At 35.7% G+C, this 18,568-nt stretch overlaps 1 protein-coding gene across 16 annotated transcripts in view; it reads right to left on the bottom strand.

Moving 5' to 3' along the window:
* Positions 1–18,568, bottom strand: part of FMR1 (fragile X messenger ribonucleoprotein 1) — a 36,741-nt gene that overhangs the window by 8,905 nt on the left and 9,268 nt on the right. For 11 of the 16 annotated variants that reach the window (XM_007179014.3, XM_007179010.2, XM_007179011.2 and 8 more), the window contains exons 2-13: positions 18,154–18,206; positions 14,574–14,667; positions 11,911–11,982; positions 11,489–11,637; positions 10,318–10,411; positions 10,116–10,232; positions 7,649–7,819; positions 7,473–7,551; positions 3,963–4,072; positions 3,123–3,257; positions 2,554–2,616; positions 148–234 (exon numbers count right to left, since the gene is read on the bottom strand). In XM_007179014.3, coding sequence (XP_007179076.2) covers positions 148–234; positions 2,554–2,616; positions 3,123–3,257; positions 3,963–4,072; positions 7,473–7,551; positions 7,649–7,819; positions 10,116–10,232; positions 10,318–10,411; positions 11,489–11,637; positions 11,911–11,982; positions 14,574–14,667; positions 18,154–18,206 — 1,224 coding nt within the window. The remainder of the gene's footprint in view (positions 1–147; positions 235–2,553; positions 2,617–3,122; positions 3,258–3,962; positions 4,073–7,472; positions 7,552–7,648; positions 7,820–10,115; positions 10,233–10,317; positions 10,412–11,488; positions 11,638–11,910; positions 11,983–14,573; positions 14,668–18,153; positions 18,207–18,568) is intronic. The other 5 variants (XM_007179009.2, XM_007179013.2, XM_007179002.2 and 2 more) reach the window with 1 other exon arrangement.

The following is an 18,568-nucleotide window of genomic DNA, read 5'->3' as shown; positions in this document are numbered from 1 at the left end:
GAAATGAAAATTTTTTTCTATTATCTTTTACAGGTCTTTCATTATCATGTACAGGCTAGAATGAAACTTAATTGCTTTAAGATTTACTATGGAGTTTTTATATTTTAGTGCAAAAGGTTTCGACATTAAAGTTCTTCCTGTTCTCACCTTTAAATAGTTCAGGTGATAATCCAGAAGAACAGTGGCATTAGCGATGCTGTCTTTTGTTCCCACAAAAACAAATGGTACCATACCCTGAAAAAGAAATGGCAACAATAATCCTATAAAATTAATGATGAATTAATCTGAAAAATGCAAATAATGACTAAATCCCTAGCACAGGGTCTGACAAACAGTAGGTACATGAAAGTTTGTTGAAAATATAAACCAATACCTAAAAACAAAAGTAGTTGGTATATTTTACACATCTACTGTGTATAAGGACAGATCAATGTAGCAACCCTTAAATGCATCAGGTTACTATGATATAAACACTACTATTAAATGTTGGTAAACTCATAAATTATGTAACTCAAAATTATATAAGCTTTAACATGAGAAGCATAAACAAAATGAATACTTTAAAATACTCTAATTCATTTACTACAGATTTTATCTAGATCAAATTCATTAAAAAATAATTCAAAATTAGATACCAGGGTACAAAAGTAGAAACTAAATCAACTTTGCTAACCGAGTCAACAGAGTACAAACAAAACACAAACAAGAAGAATAAGAAATTAAAATGCACTTAGTAATTATTCTGTGAGGGGGGGAAAAAAAAACTAGGCACATCCATGAGCATAAAATTTAGCATTTCAATATACTTCCATAATGCGCTCTGAACATAGTAAAGGACTGAATCATCAGGAAAGTTTGATCTCCCTATGGTACTACTTTAATATAAGGATAGATTTTAAAAAAGGAGTAGACTAAAAATGTATACTTCTAGCCCATCAGTACAAATGAGAAAAAAACTATTTCTTGTCACAGTTATAGGGAAGCCTAGGCCAGTTGTGCAAACTAATAGCTGGCAATTATGACATTCAAAGTTGAAAATAATTCAATATTCTGCTACTGATGAAATTCACATGGTGACTGATAGTCACACGTGACTAAAGAAAAGCACACAGTAGCTTTGATGTAGATACATTAGAATTCTCTAGGTGAAGTTTCTAGGTGTGAGAAGCCAAGAAGCTTAGCAAGTATCACTCTTTTAAAAAAAGCATTCATTTGATAGGTGTGGGTACTGCTGGGCTGCTTTTGTTTGCTTGAGCTCAGTACACAGCGTCTTACATGCATGTGGGGTTGGAATAGGTTTTTTCTTTTTCCTTCCACATGAACATGGCTGTTGATAGGGTACAAAACTAAACAATTAGGAAATACTGCTTGCAGACGGACATCCATCTGGTAAGCAAGGCACTGCTTCCTAGCAACAACAACCACCTAAAGAATCAGGTGCCATTGAAAACCCATGGGTTTCATATGGATTTTTTTTTGATTGAATAATATATGAACTATGGAAACAATCAGGCCTATGACTCAGATCTCTTTTTCTCAAAAACATTTCTGACGGTTGAGTTTTTTCCCCAACTTTGTTACAAAGCAGTTAACCATATTATTTTCCAAAATGCCCTATGATGAAATGCTATGCCCTTCCCCCTGGATCACATATGACCAAAATAAGCTTGAAAACCCTATGTCACAGATTTAGTTGATCAACTGTGGAGCAAATAATGAAAAAAAATTCCCTTTCAACATTTCCAAACTGTTGGTGTACCCAAGTGCCACTCTAATTTAAGCACATTACTAGTGGACCAGAATGGTTAAATTACGACAAAGAAAGGCAAGAGCAGACACCAGGAAAAAGTAATTTCCTGTTCTGGGATGAGAACTGGCCTGCCCAGCAGAGAGGAATATCCAATCCACTTGCGGTTATATTTCTCTTTACAAAATGGCATTTTTGCTTTTAATCTCTTGTGAGTCATAATATTTTCCCCATAAACAGTTCTCACAGGCCAGGTTGAGGGCGGGTGTCTGCCCTCAAGGAACTAACAATGTGACTAGATAACTAGTAAATATCTATGTAGTAAGCGCTACGATAGGGGTGAACACATCGGAGCATGAAAGGGGGAAAGGCTCTTGAGCCCGTCAGGGGGAGGGGACCTATGGAAAGTATACAAGGAAAGCTGCACAAGGAGTAAGGTCAAAGCAAGGTGGCAGGTTGGAGGAAAAAGGGTGCTCCAGGCAGAGAAAACATGTGCATACGTCTAGAAGCAACAGAGAGCAGAGAAGCGTTTCAAGAACTCTAGGTACTTCAGGTATGGCTCAAGCCTCTCTCAGGTACAAGGGAGAGGAGTGGTAAGAGATGATATTGGTCAGGGGACTGTGAAAGAAAGGCCTTATAAGCAGCAGGAAGGAATATGAGCTTTTTCCCAGGGCAATGGGTCCACGAACCCACAGACACTCCTCCACATCCCCCAACTCTGACGATCATTTGTAGTCTTTCTTAACCAGGGGAATAAACATTCAAATATAAAATTAAAATGTATTTTTCAAGGAATGTTTTCCTACCTGCCAAGCCTTGAGTTCAGGTTTCTGGGATTCCCCTGCTACAGTTGATGAAACCACTAAAACCTAAAGCAGTATAAGGAATGCAAGTGATGTCATTAACTATAACAAATGATACACAGAAGCCTGAACGCAGGACTTTCACTGTAGGACTTCTAAATCCATTTCTAAACAATTAGGTTAGTTCAAATGTTGAAAGTCAGTTTTAAAAATATGGTTTTAAGTAGTAACTTATGTATCTAACAGAGGGTACATTTTGAGCTACTACAATCTGTAAAATTTCAAGAGCTACAGCATGAAAATATAAAAGTCCACCCTCAAAAGAAAAATGTGACCACTAAATGCAACCCTGTATTTTATGTTTACAGCATAAGATTTGTCACTGTGAATAAACTGAAAAGTAGTTATCACTTTGGTTTGTAATATCTCATAAGCTGGCAATCAGATTTGAAACAAATACAGCATGAGTAGCCTTATGAGCCTAACCACAGAAAATACCCAAAACACCAACTGTGACATTTGGGTTGAAGAAATTACTTCTAGTATAATTCAAAGTGACAATTATTTCTTACCCTCTGGACTTTTGTGCTGTTAGGCTGAGAAAAATGAGTGCTGTTTTCCTTTACATCTATATGCTTTTTTTCTTCTGAAGGAGTAGGTCCAACCCTTGAGTTACTGGAAGGTAGGGAATTTGGTGGCATAATTTCCTTGGTGAAAAACACAAAACACAAAAGAGAAAAAAAAGGACCAATTTTTAAGACTTTATTTAGCTCCATTATTGTATCAATGATCATATTTTTAAGAACAGAAACTATTATAAACAGTCTTGGTAAACAAACTTACAGAATGCAAACATTATGCAGTAAAAACGCACAAAGATTTAACTTCAGCTAAAAGAACCTTGACAAAAGACTATGAAATATATGAAAATTATGGCAATTTGAAAGGATTTTATTTTAAACAGTACCATTGTACAGAAGAGCACACCCTTACCACCCCACCCCAAATACTTTAAAAAATGTAAAGCACACAAAATAAGCAGACATACAAAGTGAAAAAGCCAAAGGATGAAAGCCAGAAAACCTAACTAGTGTCCCAATTTTGTCTCTGTCAGGAACATTAAGTAATATGTGAAGAGTACTTCAGACATTTTTTTTTTTACATTTGTGATTACTCATGTTGAAGATCAAGAAATAAGGCTTAAAGGGGTTAAAGTGACTAATCCACAATCACAGCATTAGAGAATAAACAGAGGCCGTTATCTACAACTGCAATTAACTGGCATGCCTGATAGAATTTTTACACTCACATTATGTGCATATTGGAGGCCTCTAAGTTACTATGTCAAATAAGACAATAAAAGACTTTTACTTTTATTAGAGAAACCAGAAACATACGCACTAGAAACATACCTCTTCTTGTGGAACATTTTTCTCATTTTCAGCTTCAATTCTCACCCTCACAACTCCTGACTTGTCCACAATCTCCTGAATCAGTTTTCCATTTTTTCCTATTACTTTGCCTAAGGTAAGAAATGAATAATTCATGTTTGGTTTTAAAAACACATACCTCAAACCAGTAAGCACACCCCACCATAAACTATCACATTTTATATATACGTATAAAATTTCATATAATTTCAATTCTTTCTTTCTTCCTCCGTATCTGTCTGTCTGTCTATCTATCTCAAAACCAAAACAGAGACTCTTTTCAAAAAGACAGAGTCAAACTGGCTTTCCATTTTATGAGGTCATCATTGTTCAAACTCCTTTGGTCAGGTATTAGAGTTGATTAATACTTGTGAACTGATAATACTTGTGAACTGATACGGGTAATTTTGAATTTTTAAGGCAGTTCAAAGATAGGCTCTTATTTGGCACAAAAGAGCATATTTTAAATGTTCAGGTATAGTGGCATGTATCATTCTTTCTGCAAAGTTCTATAAAAGGAATTAAGGAAAAGGACAGATAATAGAAAATACATTCGCTTCTTTCTTTGACAATTTCGATTCTATCTGTACCTGATTTAAATCTGCTTCTTTGCCCATGGCAAATATTTTTAGAATTTTATATGGCATATTTATAAAAGGTACTCTAAGTTTAAAAGTGGCTTAAGCAGCTATACGTACATCTAAAAGTACACATTCTTCAGGCCAATGTGTTAGCGGACTACTACTCTTGTGCATTACTCACAAATTATATTAGTATGTTAAAAGGTAAAGGGATTAGTCAGAGTAAAAGATTAAGAAATCACACTTTTAATTTAAAACCACAATGAAAAAGCTTAAAACCAGTTCAAGATTAAGTTTTATCAGTATCATCTGTTAAAACTCCAAAGACTTCAAATACCAGTAATGAATGGGCACTCGATTCTCTCTCTCATTTTATAAAATTTAATCATATACTTAACTGGGAAATGACTGCTTTCACAGCCATCATTATGCATTAGTGTAAAGCAAGACATTACAAATATTAAGAACAACTGATTCTACAAATCTACATGTGAATTACATCTGATTCCAAGGGCTCTCCCAAGGTTCTTAAAGCACCCAGCACTGGCCACGCCCATCATGTGCCTGCCCCACCATTTCACCTGAGGTAGGGATGGGGGAAAAAAACTGGAATCGAAAATTTGCTGAGCCAATCCTAAATAAGAATGCAGGGAAAGCCCTGTCAAAGCACGACCTTGTGGTTCTTCTAATCAGCATAGCCTTGGCACTCTTGCTGTGTGTGCCAGCCTCACTCACCCCCATAACCTCTTTTGACTGGTCAGTGGCCAGGGAAAAGAACTGACACCACTAAATCAGGACTCCTGATTTAGGTCTTTCTGTCAATTATTTCAGCTCTTCTTCCCTTCAAATGAAAAGGGGTGGAGGGAGGAGAGAGTCTTCCCACGGTTTTTTTCTTTATGTCTATAACACTTATTAGACCAATTCACTGTCAAAGTGGGTGAAGAACAAGCAAATTTTTAGAAAAGAAAGATAAATCAGTGTACGTACCAAAGAGAGTTTGTGGGAAATAAGAGAGATCATAAGTCATATTGTGGGACTTGAAAACTCATACAATACTGACTAGACATCTCCCTATAGATCTGCCTTGCCAAATTTTATACAAAAACGCTTTCTGAAAACTCCCAACATTCCCAGCGCTGGAGGAGACAGCCTCTAAAACAGAACTGTCTTATTTTACTAGGTAGGAACAAAATGAAAATCAGGCTTTCTGGTGAAAGGTCACTGCTGGGATCCTCTTCTCTTCAGGTAAGACCACAGGTAGAATCTACTTTTAATAGCAAATAATCCAGTTCTACATTGCGTAGTTATTTCCAATTCCCAACTGACAGCTTACTATAATTCTGCTCTACCGAACTGAAATTGTTTTGAATAGGGGAAGGAAAGAGAACTAACATTTACAGAGTCCCCTACTATATCCAGAGCTTATGTAATTATATCTTTATCTATAACTATCTATCTATATCTTCCTATTTAATTATCACAATCCTATACGGTAGACACTATGATCACATTTGTTTCAGAGGTGAGGAAAGTAGACTCAAGGAGGCTAAGTCAGTTGCCCAAGGCCAAATAGCGACCAAAAAGTGAAGTAGAGCTGAAATCTGGATCCAACACCTACACCCAAGACCTTTCCCTATCATCAAGCCATCTCCAAAATGAACTTTCGTGAATCTGACACATTAGTTTTTATTCAGTGATTTTTGAAAAAACTGTCTAATAGTTATATTTTCTAAGAATTTCTAAATTTAAAATAACTTTTCTAACTATAAAATGTATGCAATTGCTTGACAAACTGTAAATAAGAGGAAAGTAAATATCATTCACAGCCCCACTTATCCTGAGGTAACCAGGATGGTGCTAATCACACATTTCCCATACACACAACTGGTGTGCAAGTTACCTCAATAACATTACACAGTCATGCTCTTCAGTTGTCTGTAGTATATAGTTGAGAAGATAATTCTGCATTATTTCACTAGTCTTTTATACTTCATCTTCAAACTAATTGTCTTTGGGAGAAAAATACTATTCCAAGTGTTTTTTAATGGCATAGGAAGATGTTTATAATTCTATGCTGACAAAAAGAGCAGGCTAAGTAGAACTGAAAGTATGTGAAAAAAAATGCATAGGAAGTCCTTATCTTCTCTTTCTTTAAACATTCCAAAGGGCATCCATTACCTTTTATAATCAGTCATGATATCAAGTTAAAAAAATTTTTTTAAATGTATAGGCAGTGTGTCCCAATTTTATTTATAAATTTAAAACATACGTAGTATTCTTGATAAAACTGCACTTTGTTGATATGTTCTACTAAAGATAACTGCACCTTTTAAGAGCACTGGTGAAGAGTTCCTATGTATTTGCTGGTACTCATGATTGGTGATGATCATGAAACAACTCAAGTCAAAATGAAGAATTACAGTTGATGTTGCAGAAGGCCCTAGAGACATTCGGAATTACTTCTAGCTTTGGAACTTATTAGATTTAAGTAACCTATACTCAGATCTTCAACTCTGAGATAATGAAGAGTGCTATCATTTTATAGCCCCATTAGAGAGATCAAATACCAGTCTACTCCAAATTATACAAAGCCCCCAAATGTCATTAATTTTGAAAAAAACATATTTAAGATATAAATACATATAGTGATGAGGCTGTGCAAAATTTATCCTTCCAGGAACCAGTAGGTTTGAACTAGCAAAGCAGTATCCTTTGCACACCTTCTGAAAATGTAATCTTTGAGTGTATTTACCAAATATTTTTTGTACGCTGTAGTAATAGACTATTTCAAAGATTAAGCTTCAGCTAAATGACTCCCCAAGTGAGTGAAAATGGAATTCTATCGGTATAAATAAACTGTTTACCTAACTTTTGTTTTTGTAGTGTGTGTCAAAAGCAATTGCCGACTCACCTACTAAGTTCCTTGGAACTTGTATGACATCTTCAGCAAATTCCAGAAAGCTTCGAGCCTTTTTCACTGCATCCTGATCCTAATAAAAATGGGGAAAAGATTTAAATCAACAAAAGATGAGCCAGCTGAAATACTAGTTTTTATTTTAGAAAAACACTATTTAGTAAAATATCTACCTCCCCATAAATATGAAATGTGCAGGTATCTTCATCTAGATCGATAGCAGTGACCCCAGGTACCTTTCTAGCTTGCTGAATATTAGCACCATGAGTACCAATAGCTAGACCCATCAGATCTTCTCGTACGATAAACTGTTCGTGAAACCTTGAGGCAAGTTGCCTTGAACTCTGAAGAGAAACACACATCTGATTAGTATGCTTTATCGACTATTAAGACAACTGTATTTAGGTCAGCCATGTAAATTATCTTGACCCTGTATATCAGGGACCTATAAATCAGTTTCACTTGGAAACTAACAGGTTTAAGAAAATATTTCGCACAGCGTAAGTACTTTTTAGGTCACTAAAGGTCTATGCCATTTGATATATTTTTGTTAACAGGAAAGGGCTTGTTGACAATTTTCCAAGGTAACTTTTGAAAACCTATTTGCAAGGCTGCCTTAGTTAACCAATGACATCAATGTAATACTTAAGAAGCAGATCAAATGTTCCCAAATAAAAACCAGCTCACTGGGTCTGACAGACTCAATATTAATTAAGTAAAAAAAAAAATTTAAATACCATCTTTACAGAAAATTGTATTCATTTCATTTTTTAATTCATTTTTATTGGAGTATGGTTGCTTTACAATGTTGTGTTTCATTTCATTTTATTAAAGGATATCGGTGTGTGTGTGTGTATACATTTTTTTTTTCTAGAAACAGTGCCATTTACATAACTTATCACTAGATACTGTGGGTCTAGATAGTCCTCTGATGAAGTGATGACATTAAAAGGACACCCTCCCACCCCCACCCCTAACCTGAGTAAAGGAATCATATAAAAATTTTGGTATAGTAATTAAACTGAATGATCACAGAGTATCAAAGATTTACAGCTTATCTTACATATGTGCCTGCAACCTAAAATGAGATCAGAGTCTGTAAGACCTTGTGATCTGGATCCACAAGTAGGATGAATTCTTTCAAAATATTCAGTGATGACTGAACTAGGTTATACTGACACCTCAAACTTGTGGATAATCACTCTCTTTAGATAGTATTATCAAAATTTAATGTTTAGTTCTAGCATGCCATTAATGAAAACCAAACATATTAGTGGCTCATGTTGAAAAATGGAAATTTCGTATCTGAATATGTGGATCTCTTTAATATTAGTAGTGAGAAAAGATAGGCATGCATGCTAGTTTCTCATTATTCAACATACCTGATAATTTGAATGAATGAGTGTAACTACTATAAACAATTTTAAAAGTATAAAATCCTTTTTTGTAGATTAGAGCAACAAAATGTATCAAATATTCCTAGGACTTTTCAAGAGGTCATGTTTTTTGAGTCCTGGCTCATTCACCTGGTTCATTCTTTTCAATTGATAATTCACTGATAAATGATAAGCCAAAGGTATGATAACAGATCATTTAAGAAGAATTAGATGTTTAAGAAGAGGTAAAGGAGTATATTTCCACAATACTCACAATGAAAGTAAGGAGGCTGTTCTGGCCTAAAAGCTATGAGAGAATCACTAAAGAAACCACAAACTTGTGAACACAGGGACATCAAGAAAGAATGAGAGTAAAAACCAATTAAATAGACCTCCATATGGCCGTAAGGAAAACAAAGTAGCAAAAGGAGATATGAATGTCTCCTCTCCTGCTAAGAGTTCAGCGATCACGTATTAAGTTGGAAGGTGGCACGTTTCACAGGGTTTTACAAGAATACAGCCTTTAGTAGTAGTCACCTTTTCTCTTAAAATGCAGTTTGGAACTCCTTTTTTTCTTTACTATTTCAACTGCATGGTGTTTTCCCTCTAACGAAATGAATAATGATGAGGAACTCTGGAATCTGACAATAATATACTTGAGTTGGCACAATAAACTAAAATCCATTTAGTTTCTATGGTAATGGATGGAAGTACTAAATAGTTATCAATGAAAATAAATGTATGGTGATGGAAATTATTGGAGGATTAATAAAAGTAGATAAAATGCACCTTAAGAGACGAAATAGTAAGTTAGGGAAATAGCCTCTGGCAGGAATCTGAAGACAGGAGTTTTAAAGAGTGACAACCAATTAGAATGAAGAAGTTCTATACCCTTTTAAACAGAGATAAACATACATAATGAAAGGAATATGATTAGATATTTAAATACTCTCTAGTACTTTAATGATAACATGTTATATGGAAGAAGCATTGCTTCATTTTATTAGCAGCTTTGATGAACTTCTAGTAAAAAGTGAGTTGGCCAGAAGTTCCTTAGCATACATAAACTGCTGCTTAATTCTGAAACCTCAGGCATAAAAATTTTAGTATGATTATGCATTGCACAATTTAATTTTTCAAAATATAGAATATAAGGAATTGCTAAGAAACAATAAATAAAGGACAAGCTGCCCATATTCAAGTTTTGTAAACACACAGTTATTTCTAGATAATCTTACAACCATCCCTAGGGAAAGCCACATACCTCTAGCTGCTTACTGGCTTCTTCATTTCTCAGTATCAGAGACAGTTTAGTGCGCAGACTCCGAAAGTGCATGTCAATCAGCATGTGTGCGCGCTTTGAGGTGACTTCATTGATAGACTAAAGGATATAAATCAACACCATTATTATCAAAGCAAATGCCCTAAATGAAATACACCAAAATAGACAACTCAAACACACTCACCAAAATGACAAGCTGATAGTTTTCTGCATCATAAGTTACAGAAAAGGCACCAACTGCCTTTTTAAAGTCCTTATGTGCCGATTCTTTGGCACACCTAGAAATAAAACCAATATCCACTGTGAAGTTCAGATGACTGATTACCAACTACTGGTACAAATATATGCAGAGACATTTGCACTTAGTAGAATTGTAGATTCATATTAAACTTGATTTATGCAAAATATGCTATATCCATTTAACAGTTTAGTTCCTTTGCTGTACATCTCTGATATACTCAGGCCAATCAAGCATATGAGATTACAGAGAAAGGAAAAAACCAGTTATGTTCTTAGGGGATTACTGCTGGTCTTAGATGACCAGAGGTGACATCTTTAGGGGAACCACTCTCCTCTGCAGGCTTCCTGATTTCAGTTACATACGGTAGGTCACTAGTTTTCTTGAGTCAACTGTTGAACACTTTTGGGGATAGCTACAGGATACCCAATTTTGTTTTGCTGTTTCTTTTCTAAAGAAAAAAGTGCTGACCAATTTAAGGGAGAGAAGGAAATGTATAAGAATCAGAAGGCACAAACATACATATGCAATCTCTATAATCAAGAAGCAGGATTTCTATGTATTGCGAAATACAAGTTACCGTTTATCTAAAGTGTGACATGTCCAAGTCAAACTTAATATACGCCCTTGATGAAATCTTTAAAAAGGAATTTCTTCTCTAAAAGGTCTTTAAGCATTACTTCAGATCAAGGATTATAAGAGAGATGACCTTTTGAAGCTTCTTTAAGCTCTACTTGTTACATATTTATCTGAAAATACTAACTAAAAGGGAAAAAACCTGGACAAATCTCCATTGCCTAGAAATTGATTTGTGACTTAGGACAGAATATCTGTATTAACCAGTTTCAAAATCTTAAAATTCTATGAACAATGTGTATTTTAGAAAACAAATGTACATTAGCCATGTATGTAACCAAGTAAGTTTAAACAAGTGGAATGTTGGCTTGATTATATAACTGGAAAAAGCTAAATATGTTTTTTTCACTACTTTTGCAAACCATTTTTGCCAAAGTTCACTGAATTTAAAAATTGATTTCTATTATTTGAAAACTTATATTCTTTTAAATTAATTGCATAGCACCTCTAAGTTCTCAGCCTTTCTTGCATACCAACTTACATTTGTCGTAAGTCTTCTGGCACGTCCAGTTTGATTTTATGGAAAGTATCTTTTGTGGCAGGTTTGTTGGGATTAACTGATCGTAAACGTTCAATTGTGACAATTTCATTGTATGTAGCATCACATGCTGCATATTCTATCACATAAAACTGTGAGAAATAAATGAAAGTCATTCCTGGTCACAGCGTTTAAAGTAAGAACAAGAAGCTATACCTATTCAGTTGTTTTTGAATTCTCTAGAGGAAAAAAAACTATTTGATCAACTAACAAACACATGAAATAAACTGAACATGTAAACATTTAAATAAAATGCTCAAGTTAGATATTACTTTCAAATAGAAATCCAGACTGAAATGTAGTATACCTGGCTTTAGAAAAGGGAAATAGCATAAGAAAAAAAATTTAAATAGGCATTTTCCTACCTCACCCTTTATCATCCTCACTTTAGCTAACCACCAACAGCAAGGCTCTTTTTCATTTGCTCTGGAATAAACCTACACAAAAATTACAACATAGAATATTTCATGATTAACATCATTCAGAAATCTATAAATTATCAGACATCAAGGAAAATTTCTTAAAATGACCTTAGGTGTCTTTCAAACCCATAAGCTGTAGACTTTAAGCCAGATTGCACCCCTACTTCTAGACATAGACACACACTCAGAAACTACCTGATTACCTGGGAGAGTCCTGTAAAAAGTGCTTTCCTGTTTCTCTATGCTGCCTCAGTAATAATCAGTAATCTGAATATGAATGCTCAAGAAAAGCTGACCATTCATAAACCTGGGCATACTTTCCTTGGGTACTTTGTGAGCTATGAAAATGTATCTAAAAAATGTAAAGACAGATTTGTTTTTGTTTTACTCTAATAAGCAAATAACAAATTGGAAGTTACTGACCCTGGCCTACTTCCTGGCTGCATGGTCACTGAATGGGTAAGGCCTCTGACTACTCAGCCCACTAAAGATATCACCTGGCATTCATGTATCCTGGGAACTAAACAGACAGATCCTTGGTCACTCTCTGGTCTCCTGTCCCCTCTCCACTAAAATGGACAACTCCACGCTGGCAATCCTCTGGATACCACGTTCCTGCTCTCACACACTGTGGATCAGTTCTTCTAAACTGATCTCTCTGGCGACCACTTCACAGTTCACTTATGATGTGCAGCATGGAACCTTTTGTGAAGACACTAGCAAATCAAGGTTAATAGGAAAAGAGACACATGGAGAGAGAGACAGAAATACTCAGAAGTAGAAAGACAACACAGGGAGGACAAGGAGGATGGGGAGGAGAGGATAGGAGAGAAGACCAGCAACTCAAGGCTCCAACTCTCGTCTCCGTTTTACTACTGAAGTTAATTGTTAACACAACACAGTGATGAAATACAACTTAACTCAACCTCCTTTCCCTCTTGCCCCCAACACTTCCTCTCACCTCTGCTCTAGCCAGAGGAATAACCTCAGTTATTTGTTAATTGTTATGTAACACAATGAGGTCATCCTGGCAACTGTGGTTCATTGGTTCCCATCTGTTGTGTGACTAAGTTGGGAAAAAAGTCCCCTCTATTCATCACTATTATGAGCGTTCGTGGTACAGACAGACCAAAAGACCTAAGTTAATGGTTATACAATACAGTGACTCAGTACAACTTGATTTAACCTACATTTCTCTCTTGCAACCATCAATTCCTTTCAGCTCTGCTCTAGCTAGAGCGACAACCTCAGTTAGTGAGGTCACTGTAGCAACAGCATCTCACTGGTTACCACCTGGCATGTGACTCAGTTGAGAGGGAAAAAAAGAAAAAACAGTCCCCTTTATCCATCCTAACACTATAATGAGGCCTTCTGATATAGACAGACCAAAAGTCCTGGTCCTTGACTTCAGGAAGCTCGTAGTCTCCTGGGGAAGTGAACAGCTAAAGGTCCTCAAGTACAGACACTGTTTGTGCTCCCTACTGGGATCCGTCACAAAACCAAGCCCAGTTCCTTTCACCTAGTAAGTACTGAGTACATTTTTGGTAAATAAATAGCACTTTATTCTATTTCCACTATAAAGCTGTAGAGAAAAGAACACAGGCCTGGACATCCAGAGACCTTCTCTGAGCACTCTCTAAAATAGCACTCCTGCCCCTACATCACCTTTCATCCTCTTTTTTTCTTCCTAGGACTTACAACTGCCATAATATTAGCTATCCTCACTAGAATGTGACCTTGTCAAGGCTGGGGCCTCTTCTGTTTCGCTGACCATCTGTACCTAGCACAGGAAATAAGAATTCAAGGACCTAGTACACCTTAGCTGACCTGTACAAATGGATTCTTAGCTGCTTCCATCATACCACAAATGCTCATGAAATTGCAACTGTTAACAAGGCATCATGGAGAAGAGAAGAAGCTTAAAATGGAGTACATGAAGGGGGAGGAAGAAAAGGATACTATATAGACCAACTACAACATAAAGCAGACTCCAAGTGCCGTAAGTGCCACAACAATTTTCAGTGGCTAGAGAAATCACAAATACAATGTTTTTGTCAATGTGCTACATCTCCATAGCACTTTTTGGTCAGACATCAATGGCACATAAGCAGTTGGTTCATAGCATCTCCTGTGAAAAGATGCTTTACCTGTATGTGTATATACTAAAATTCGCAGATGAGTTTTTACAAACATCCCAGGAGGATTTTCTGCTACTTAAAGAAAGCCTAGGCTGCTGCTCTATCGTTACGGAATGATTTTTTCCTAACCCATTTTACTTAAAATGGGGACACAGTTGTAAACTAACAATATATTATTCAAACAAAAGATTCAGAGAATGAGGGAAGGGGGAAAAGAAATACTAGTGGGCAAAGGAAATCAGTGGTGACTTTCAAAGCTGCACCCTGAGTGCTGCTCAGGCAGCCACACTTAAGCATCAGTAATGTATTATTTCCAATCATTATTAAGATGGCGCAATCAAAAGCACATATGCATCAGAGCTATAATTCTCAATGCAGATTGAAAAGACAAGGAATACAAAAGGCACAGGCAAATTACATGCTCCCCCTTCTTCAGTGCTTAATAACTTGACAGCAGGGGAAACTTACCTCAACTTCATCGCTTTCATTTATATCTTTATTATAACCTACAGGTGGTGGGAATCTCACATCATGGAATGGAATCTGCCTCTCTGGCTGCCAGCTGCAAATAAGCAAATGCAATTATTTAACATGCTTTTTGGTTTAATGGAAACAATGGCCATGCTGCCATCAGCTTTTGGTTAAGTGTGACCCTTTGGTTTTCTAGTTTAAAGAAGCAAATGCTTTAAAACTGTCAGTGTTTTGCTGAGTGAGGCATAATGGCAATACAGATACATTTCAACAAACTCTGCATGCAGCACAGCAGCCTTGTAGTTCTATTTGGAATATTTCTCTAAACACAATAGATCAACATTACAATTTTCCAAACAAGTCTTTCTTCCAATAATTTCAACCTCTAAGAGTTCTAAACTTAGGGCCACAACAGCAATTTCCTTTGATGCTTAAATACGTTAGTATCAGTAAGTGTTAGTAATGTCATCACCATACTTCCCCTTGCAAAGGAATTGTAACCACATTCCGATGACCACAGAAACTGGTCCTAAATGCCCGCTAATTCCCAAGCAAAATGGGGCAGTCAGCACATTAGCAATTCACAACTCACTTTTCCCCCTTTAAATTTTAGATCCCACGAGGTGGTCAGTTCTTGCCATGGATAGCTGGCTGCTGATCAGTATGACGTACCAGCACGCACTGGCCTGGTGGGGTCTCCTAAACCACAGAAACCCGATGGAGACAGCCTACAGGAGTTCAGTAAGTTGCCTATGTTTTTTAATTTAAAGTTATGTGGAACAATTTTGAAAAACACCAAATTATTCTTTTATATCTACAATGATATAGAATATTAAAAGATAAACTTTGCAAAAACACTGGAGGATTCAACTGCTAGAGCAGTCATTTCTGGGTTTTCTGCTAAAGGGCTCTCTAAGTAAAATCCTATTGAGAAAAGTGCTTTTTTTTTTTTTTTTTTTTTAAAGAAGAGCTATTATATAAGATAGCAGGGTAGGTAAGTCAGCATTTGTGGAAATATGATTAGGGCCTATATTACACTGAACCCCTTTTCTGCATTATTATACACCCTTGAATACTCTGAAACTTAAAAAAATTGTCTTTAGGGAATTCCCTTGTGGTCCAGTGGTTAGGACTCGGTGCTCTCACTGCCAGGGCCCTGGGTTCAATCCCTGGTCAGGGAACTAAGATCCCGCAAGCTGTGCAACGCGGCCAAAAAAAAAAAAAGTCTTTACTTCAGAAAAACTTTTTAATATACTTACTGAAATCAGTTACTTAACATGTTAAAGATTCATTGCTAAATTTGATTTGTAAAGCATATAATAATAAAGTTTCTTCATTCCAAAGAATTATTTTGTCTTAAGTATAGAGATAATCAAATTCTTTATTCAAAAAATGCGAAATATGGAAGGCAAAAAGAAAGCATCTAAAATAATGTGGTATTATAGGAGTTTCTTTATGATTGAAAGGAAAGAAACGGTAAATATAGTCTGAAGTTTTACAAAACATCAGGTTTGTTTTTTGTTTGTTTTAAAAAACCAGAAAAACAAAAAGGAAACGCAAGGAAAGTACTACTTCGATAGGGATCTATCAAATCCTGGTGACATGCTCAAACCCAGTGTTGAATCTCATACATACTACACAAACACAAAGAAAAAGTTGATCTATTTCAAATTCCCAGGATGACAGCTAGAAGAGAAACTTGTACACAGCTACGGTACAGGAGACAATTAGGAGGTCCATAGAAAGAATAATTTTAAGTTTATAGTAGAAATCTGATTGAAAACAAATGAGAACTGATCTATCACTGTATAAACAAATACAGATACATTCTTGAATGCATAGAGGAAATAAGTGTTTGCTTAATACCTAGATTAAGGACTATAGGAGAAACTAAAAGAGTAGCAAATAAAGATAACTCTCCCTTTATGGGAAACAGTGTTTACCTAGTGATGGAAGCAAGCAGATAAGAGTATAAGTACAAGAAAAAAATTACTCTCCAAGTTATCCAAGATTCCTCTGTTAGAGGTGTGATGCTGTTATCTAGTGTATAATGCATGGATAATCATGCAGAGGCAGATTCTGGAACTTTTGGCTCTATGTATTCAGAGAAAGGTATTCTATTATCCAAACTTGTATTTGGGACCAAGACTATTTGTCTAGAGCTGAGAATTGGGCTGGATACTCTAAATCCTTTTATCTGTCTTCCTAAATGCGTTTTAGGCATCCGAGAAAACTACAGTTGGCCCTTGAATAACTCGGAGGTTAGGGATGCTGACCCTCTGTGCAGTCAAAAATGCACGGATAACTTATAGTCAGCTCTCCGTAGCCACAGTTCCTCCATATCTGTGGTTTGCATCACGGACTTAACCAACCCTGGATCATGCACTACTGTAGTATTTACTACTGAAAAAACTCCACATATAAGCGGTCCTACGCAGTTCAAACTCATGTTGTTCAAGGATCAACTGTACTTTGCCCTGTTGGTAGCTAAAAGATTCTGCTAACATTCTAATTATAGCATGTCTGTGTCAGATACTGTATTTTAACAGATTTATTGAGATATAATTCACATAACCATATAAGCATCCACTGAAGTGTATGTACAAGTCAATGGGTTTAAGTTTATTCACAGATATGTGCAACCATTACCAGTCAATTTTAGAAAGTTTGCATCACTTCAGAAAGAAATTCCATACTCTTTAGCTATGGCTCTCCATCCCCTACCAGCCACTAAGCAACCACTAATTTATTTCTTCTCTCTGTAGATTTGCAATCTGCTTTTGATACACTATTAATTTCCCTTGGTAAATAAAAGCCAAACATTATAACTGTTGACCAGACTTCAGAGTTCAGTAAAATCCTAAGATCATGACCACATCTATACTCTGGTTAAGGAGTTTATACGTACTTTAGAATCTTGAATGGCTACTCTGAAAATAGCCGTTATTAGCATAAAAAAAATTTAGTCAAAAGACCTGTCTCCCCCAATAAAATGTTAACATCTATACTACTGATGCCTTTGTATAGCTAATGTTCCTAGGCCTCTAAGTATTTTTATTTACTCACCTAGCAGAAGAAAGCAGAAAAGATCAGTTACTGCTATTAATGATTATAAATATATGAAACAGATAAAAATGTAAATGGGCAAACACAATTATTTCCAATAAAATATACCAGATGACTAAAACCGTCAATTTTAGATTTAACATTACAAAACTCACATCGACTTTCCCAGTACCCATGAATCCATTCATTTTCATCTTTTAACGTTTACAAATATTCCTATTCAAACCCTCAGTTACTAATACAGAAGAATCTGGTTTCTTTCTTCACATTCAAGGGGACTGAGATGTAAGGACCAAGATTATACAAAAGGGATCTCTGAGGTCATTAGCAGGAACAGTCATTCCATTGGTTTAATACTGAGTTGTTCATGAACTTCCTGGTCAGTAACATGAAGATCCATTCCTGAAAAACACTCAAACTACACTTGAATTTTTTAAAATGAGGAGTAAAAGGAAAAATTAGCATAAAATATTAAAGAACCTGAATATTAAAATTATATCAAGACACTTACTTGTTTTCAAATGCCACTGTTATTGAATCTTCATGAACATCTTTTACAAATGCCTGTAAGAAAAAAAACCCACCACAGTTAAATTAACTTCTAAGCTTAAACATCGTTTTTGTTTTCAGTTACACTTTACAGAGATACCAAACATTTTATGTTTAACAACAGAATGAAGCTTCAAGTGAAAGTGTGTCAGTTTGTGAGGATCACTCATTCATGAATCACATCTATATTTAGATACCTACTATGTGCTAGGACCTAGGAATACTCATTAGTTAAAATAAAACACAAAGAATTGCTCCAGAGTTCAGCATCTCATAGGACAAAGACAGACAAGTAAATTGAAAATTACAATGCAAAGCTGAAGGTATATTTCAGGCTAGAAGTACTGGAAACTAAGAAACTTGTTCCAGAGCTATAT

The sequence above is a fragment of the Balaenoptera acutorostrata genome, chromosome X (genome assembly GCF_949987535.1).
Source record: "Balaenoptera acutorostrata chromosome X, mBalAcu1.1, whole genome shotgun sequence".
In the NCBI taxonomy this organism is placed as follows: Eukaryota; Metazoa; Chordata; class Mammalia; order Artiodactyla; family Balaenopteridae; genus Balaenoptera; species Balaenoptera acutorostrata.
The sequence above is the reverse complement of the archived record's forward strand: the minus strand, read 5'-3'. Positions and strand labels throughout refer to the sequence as shown.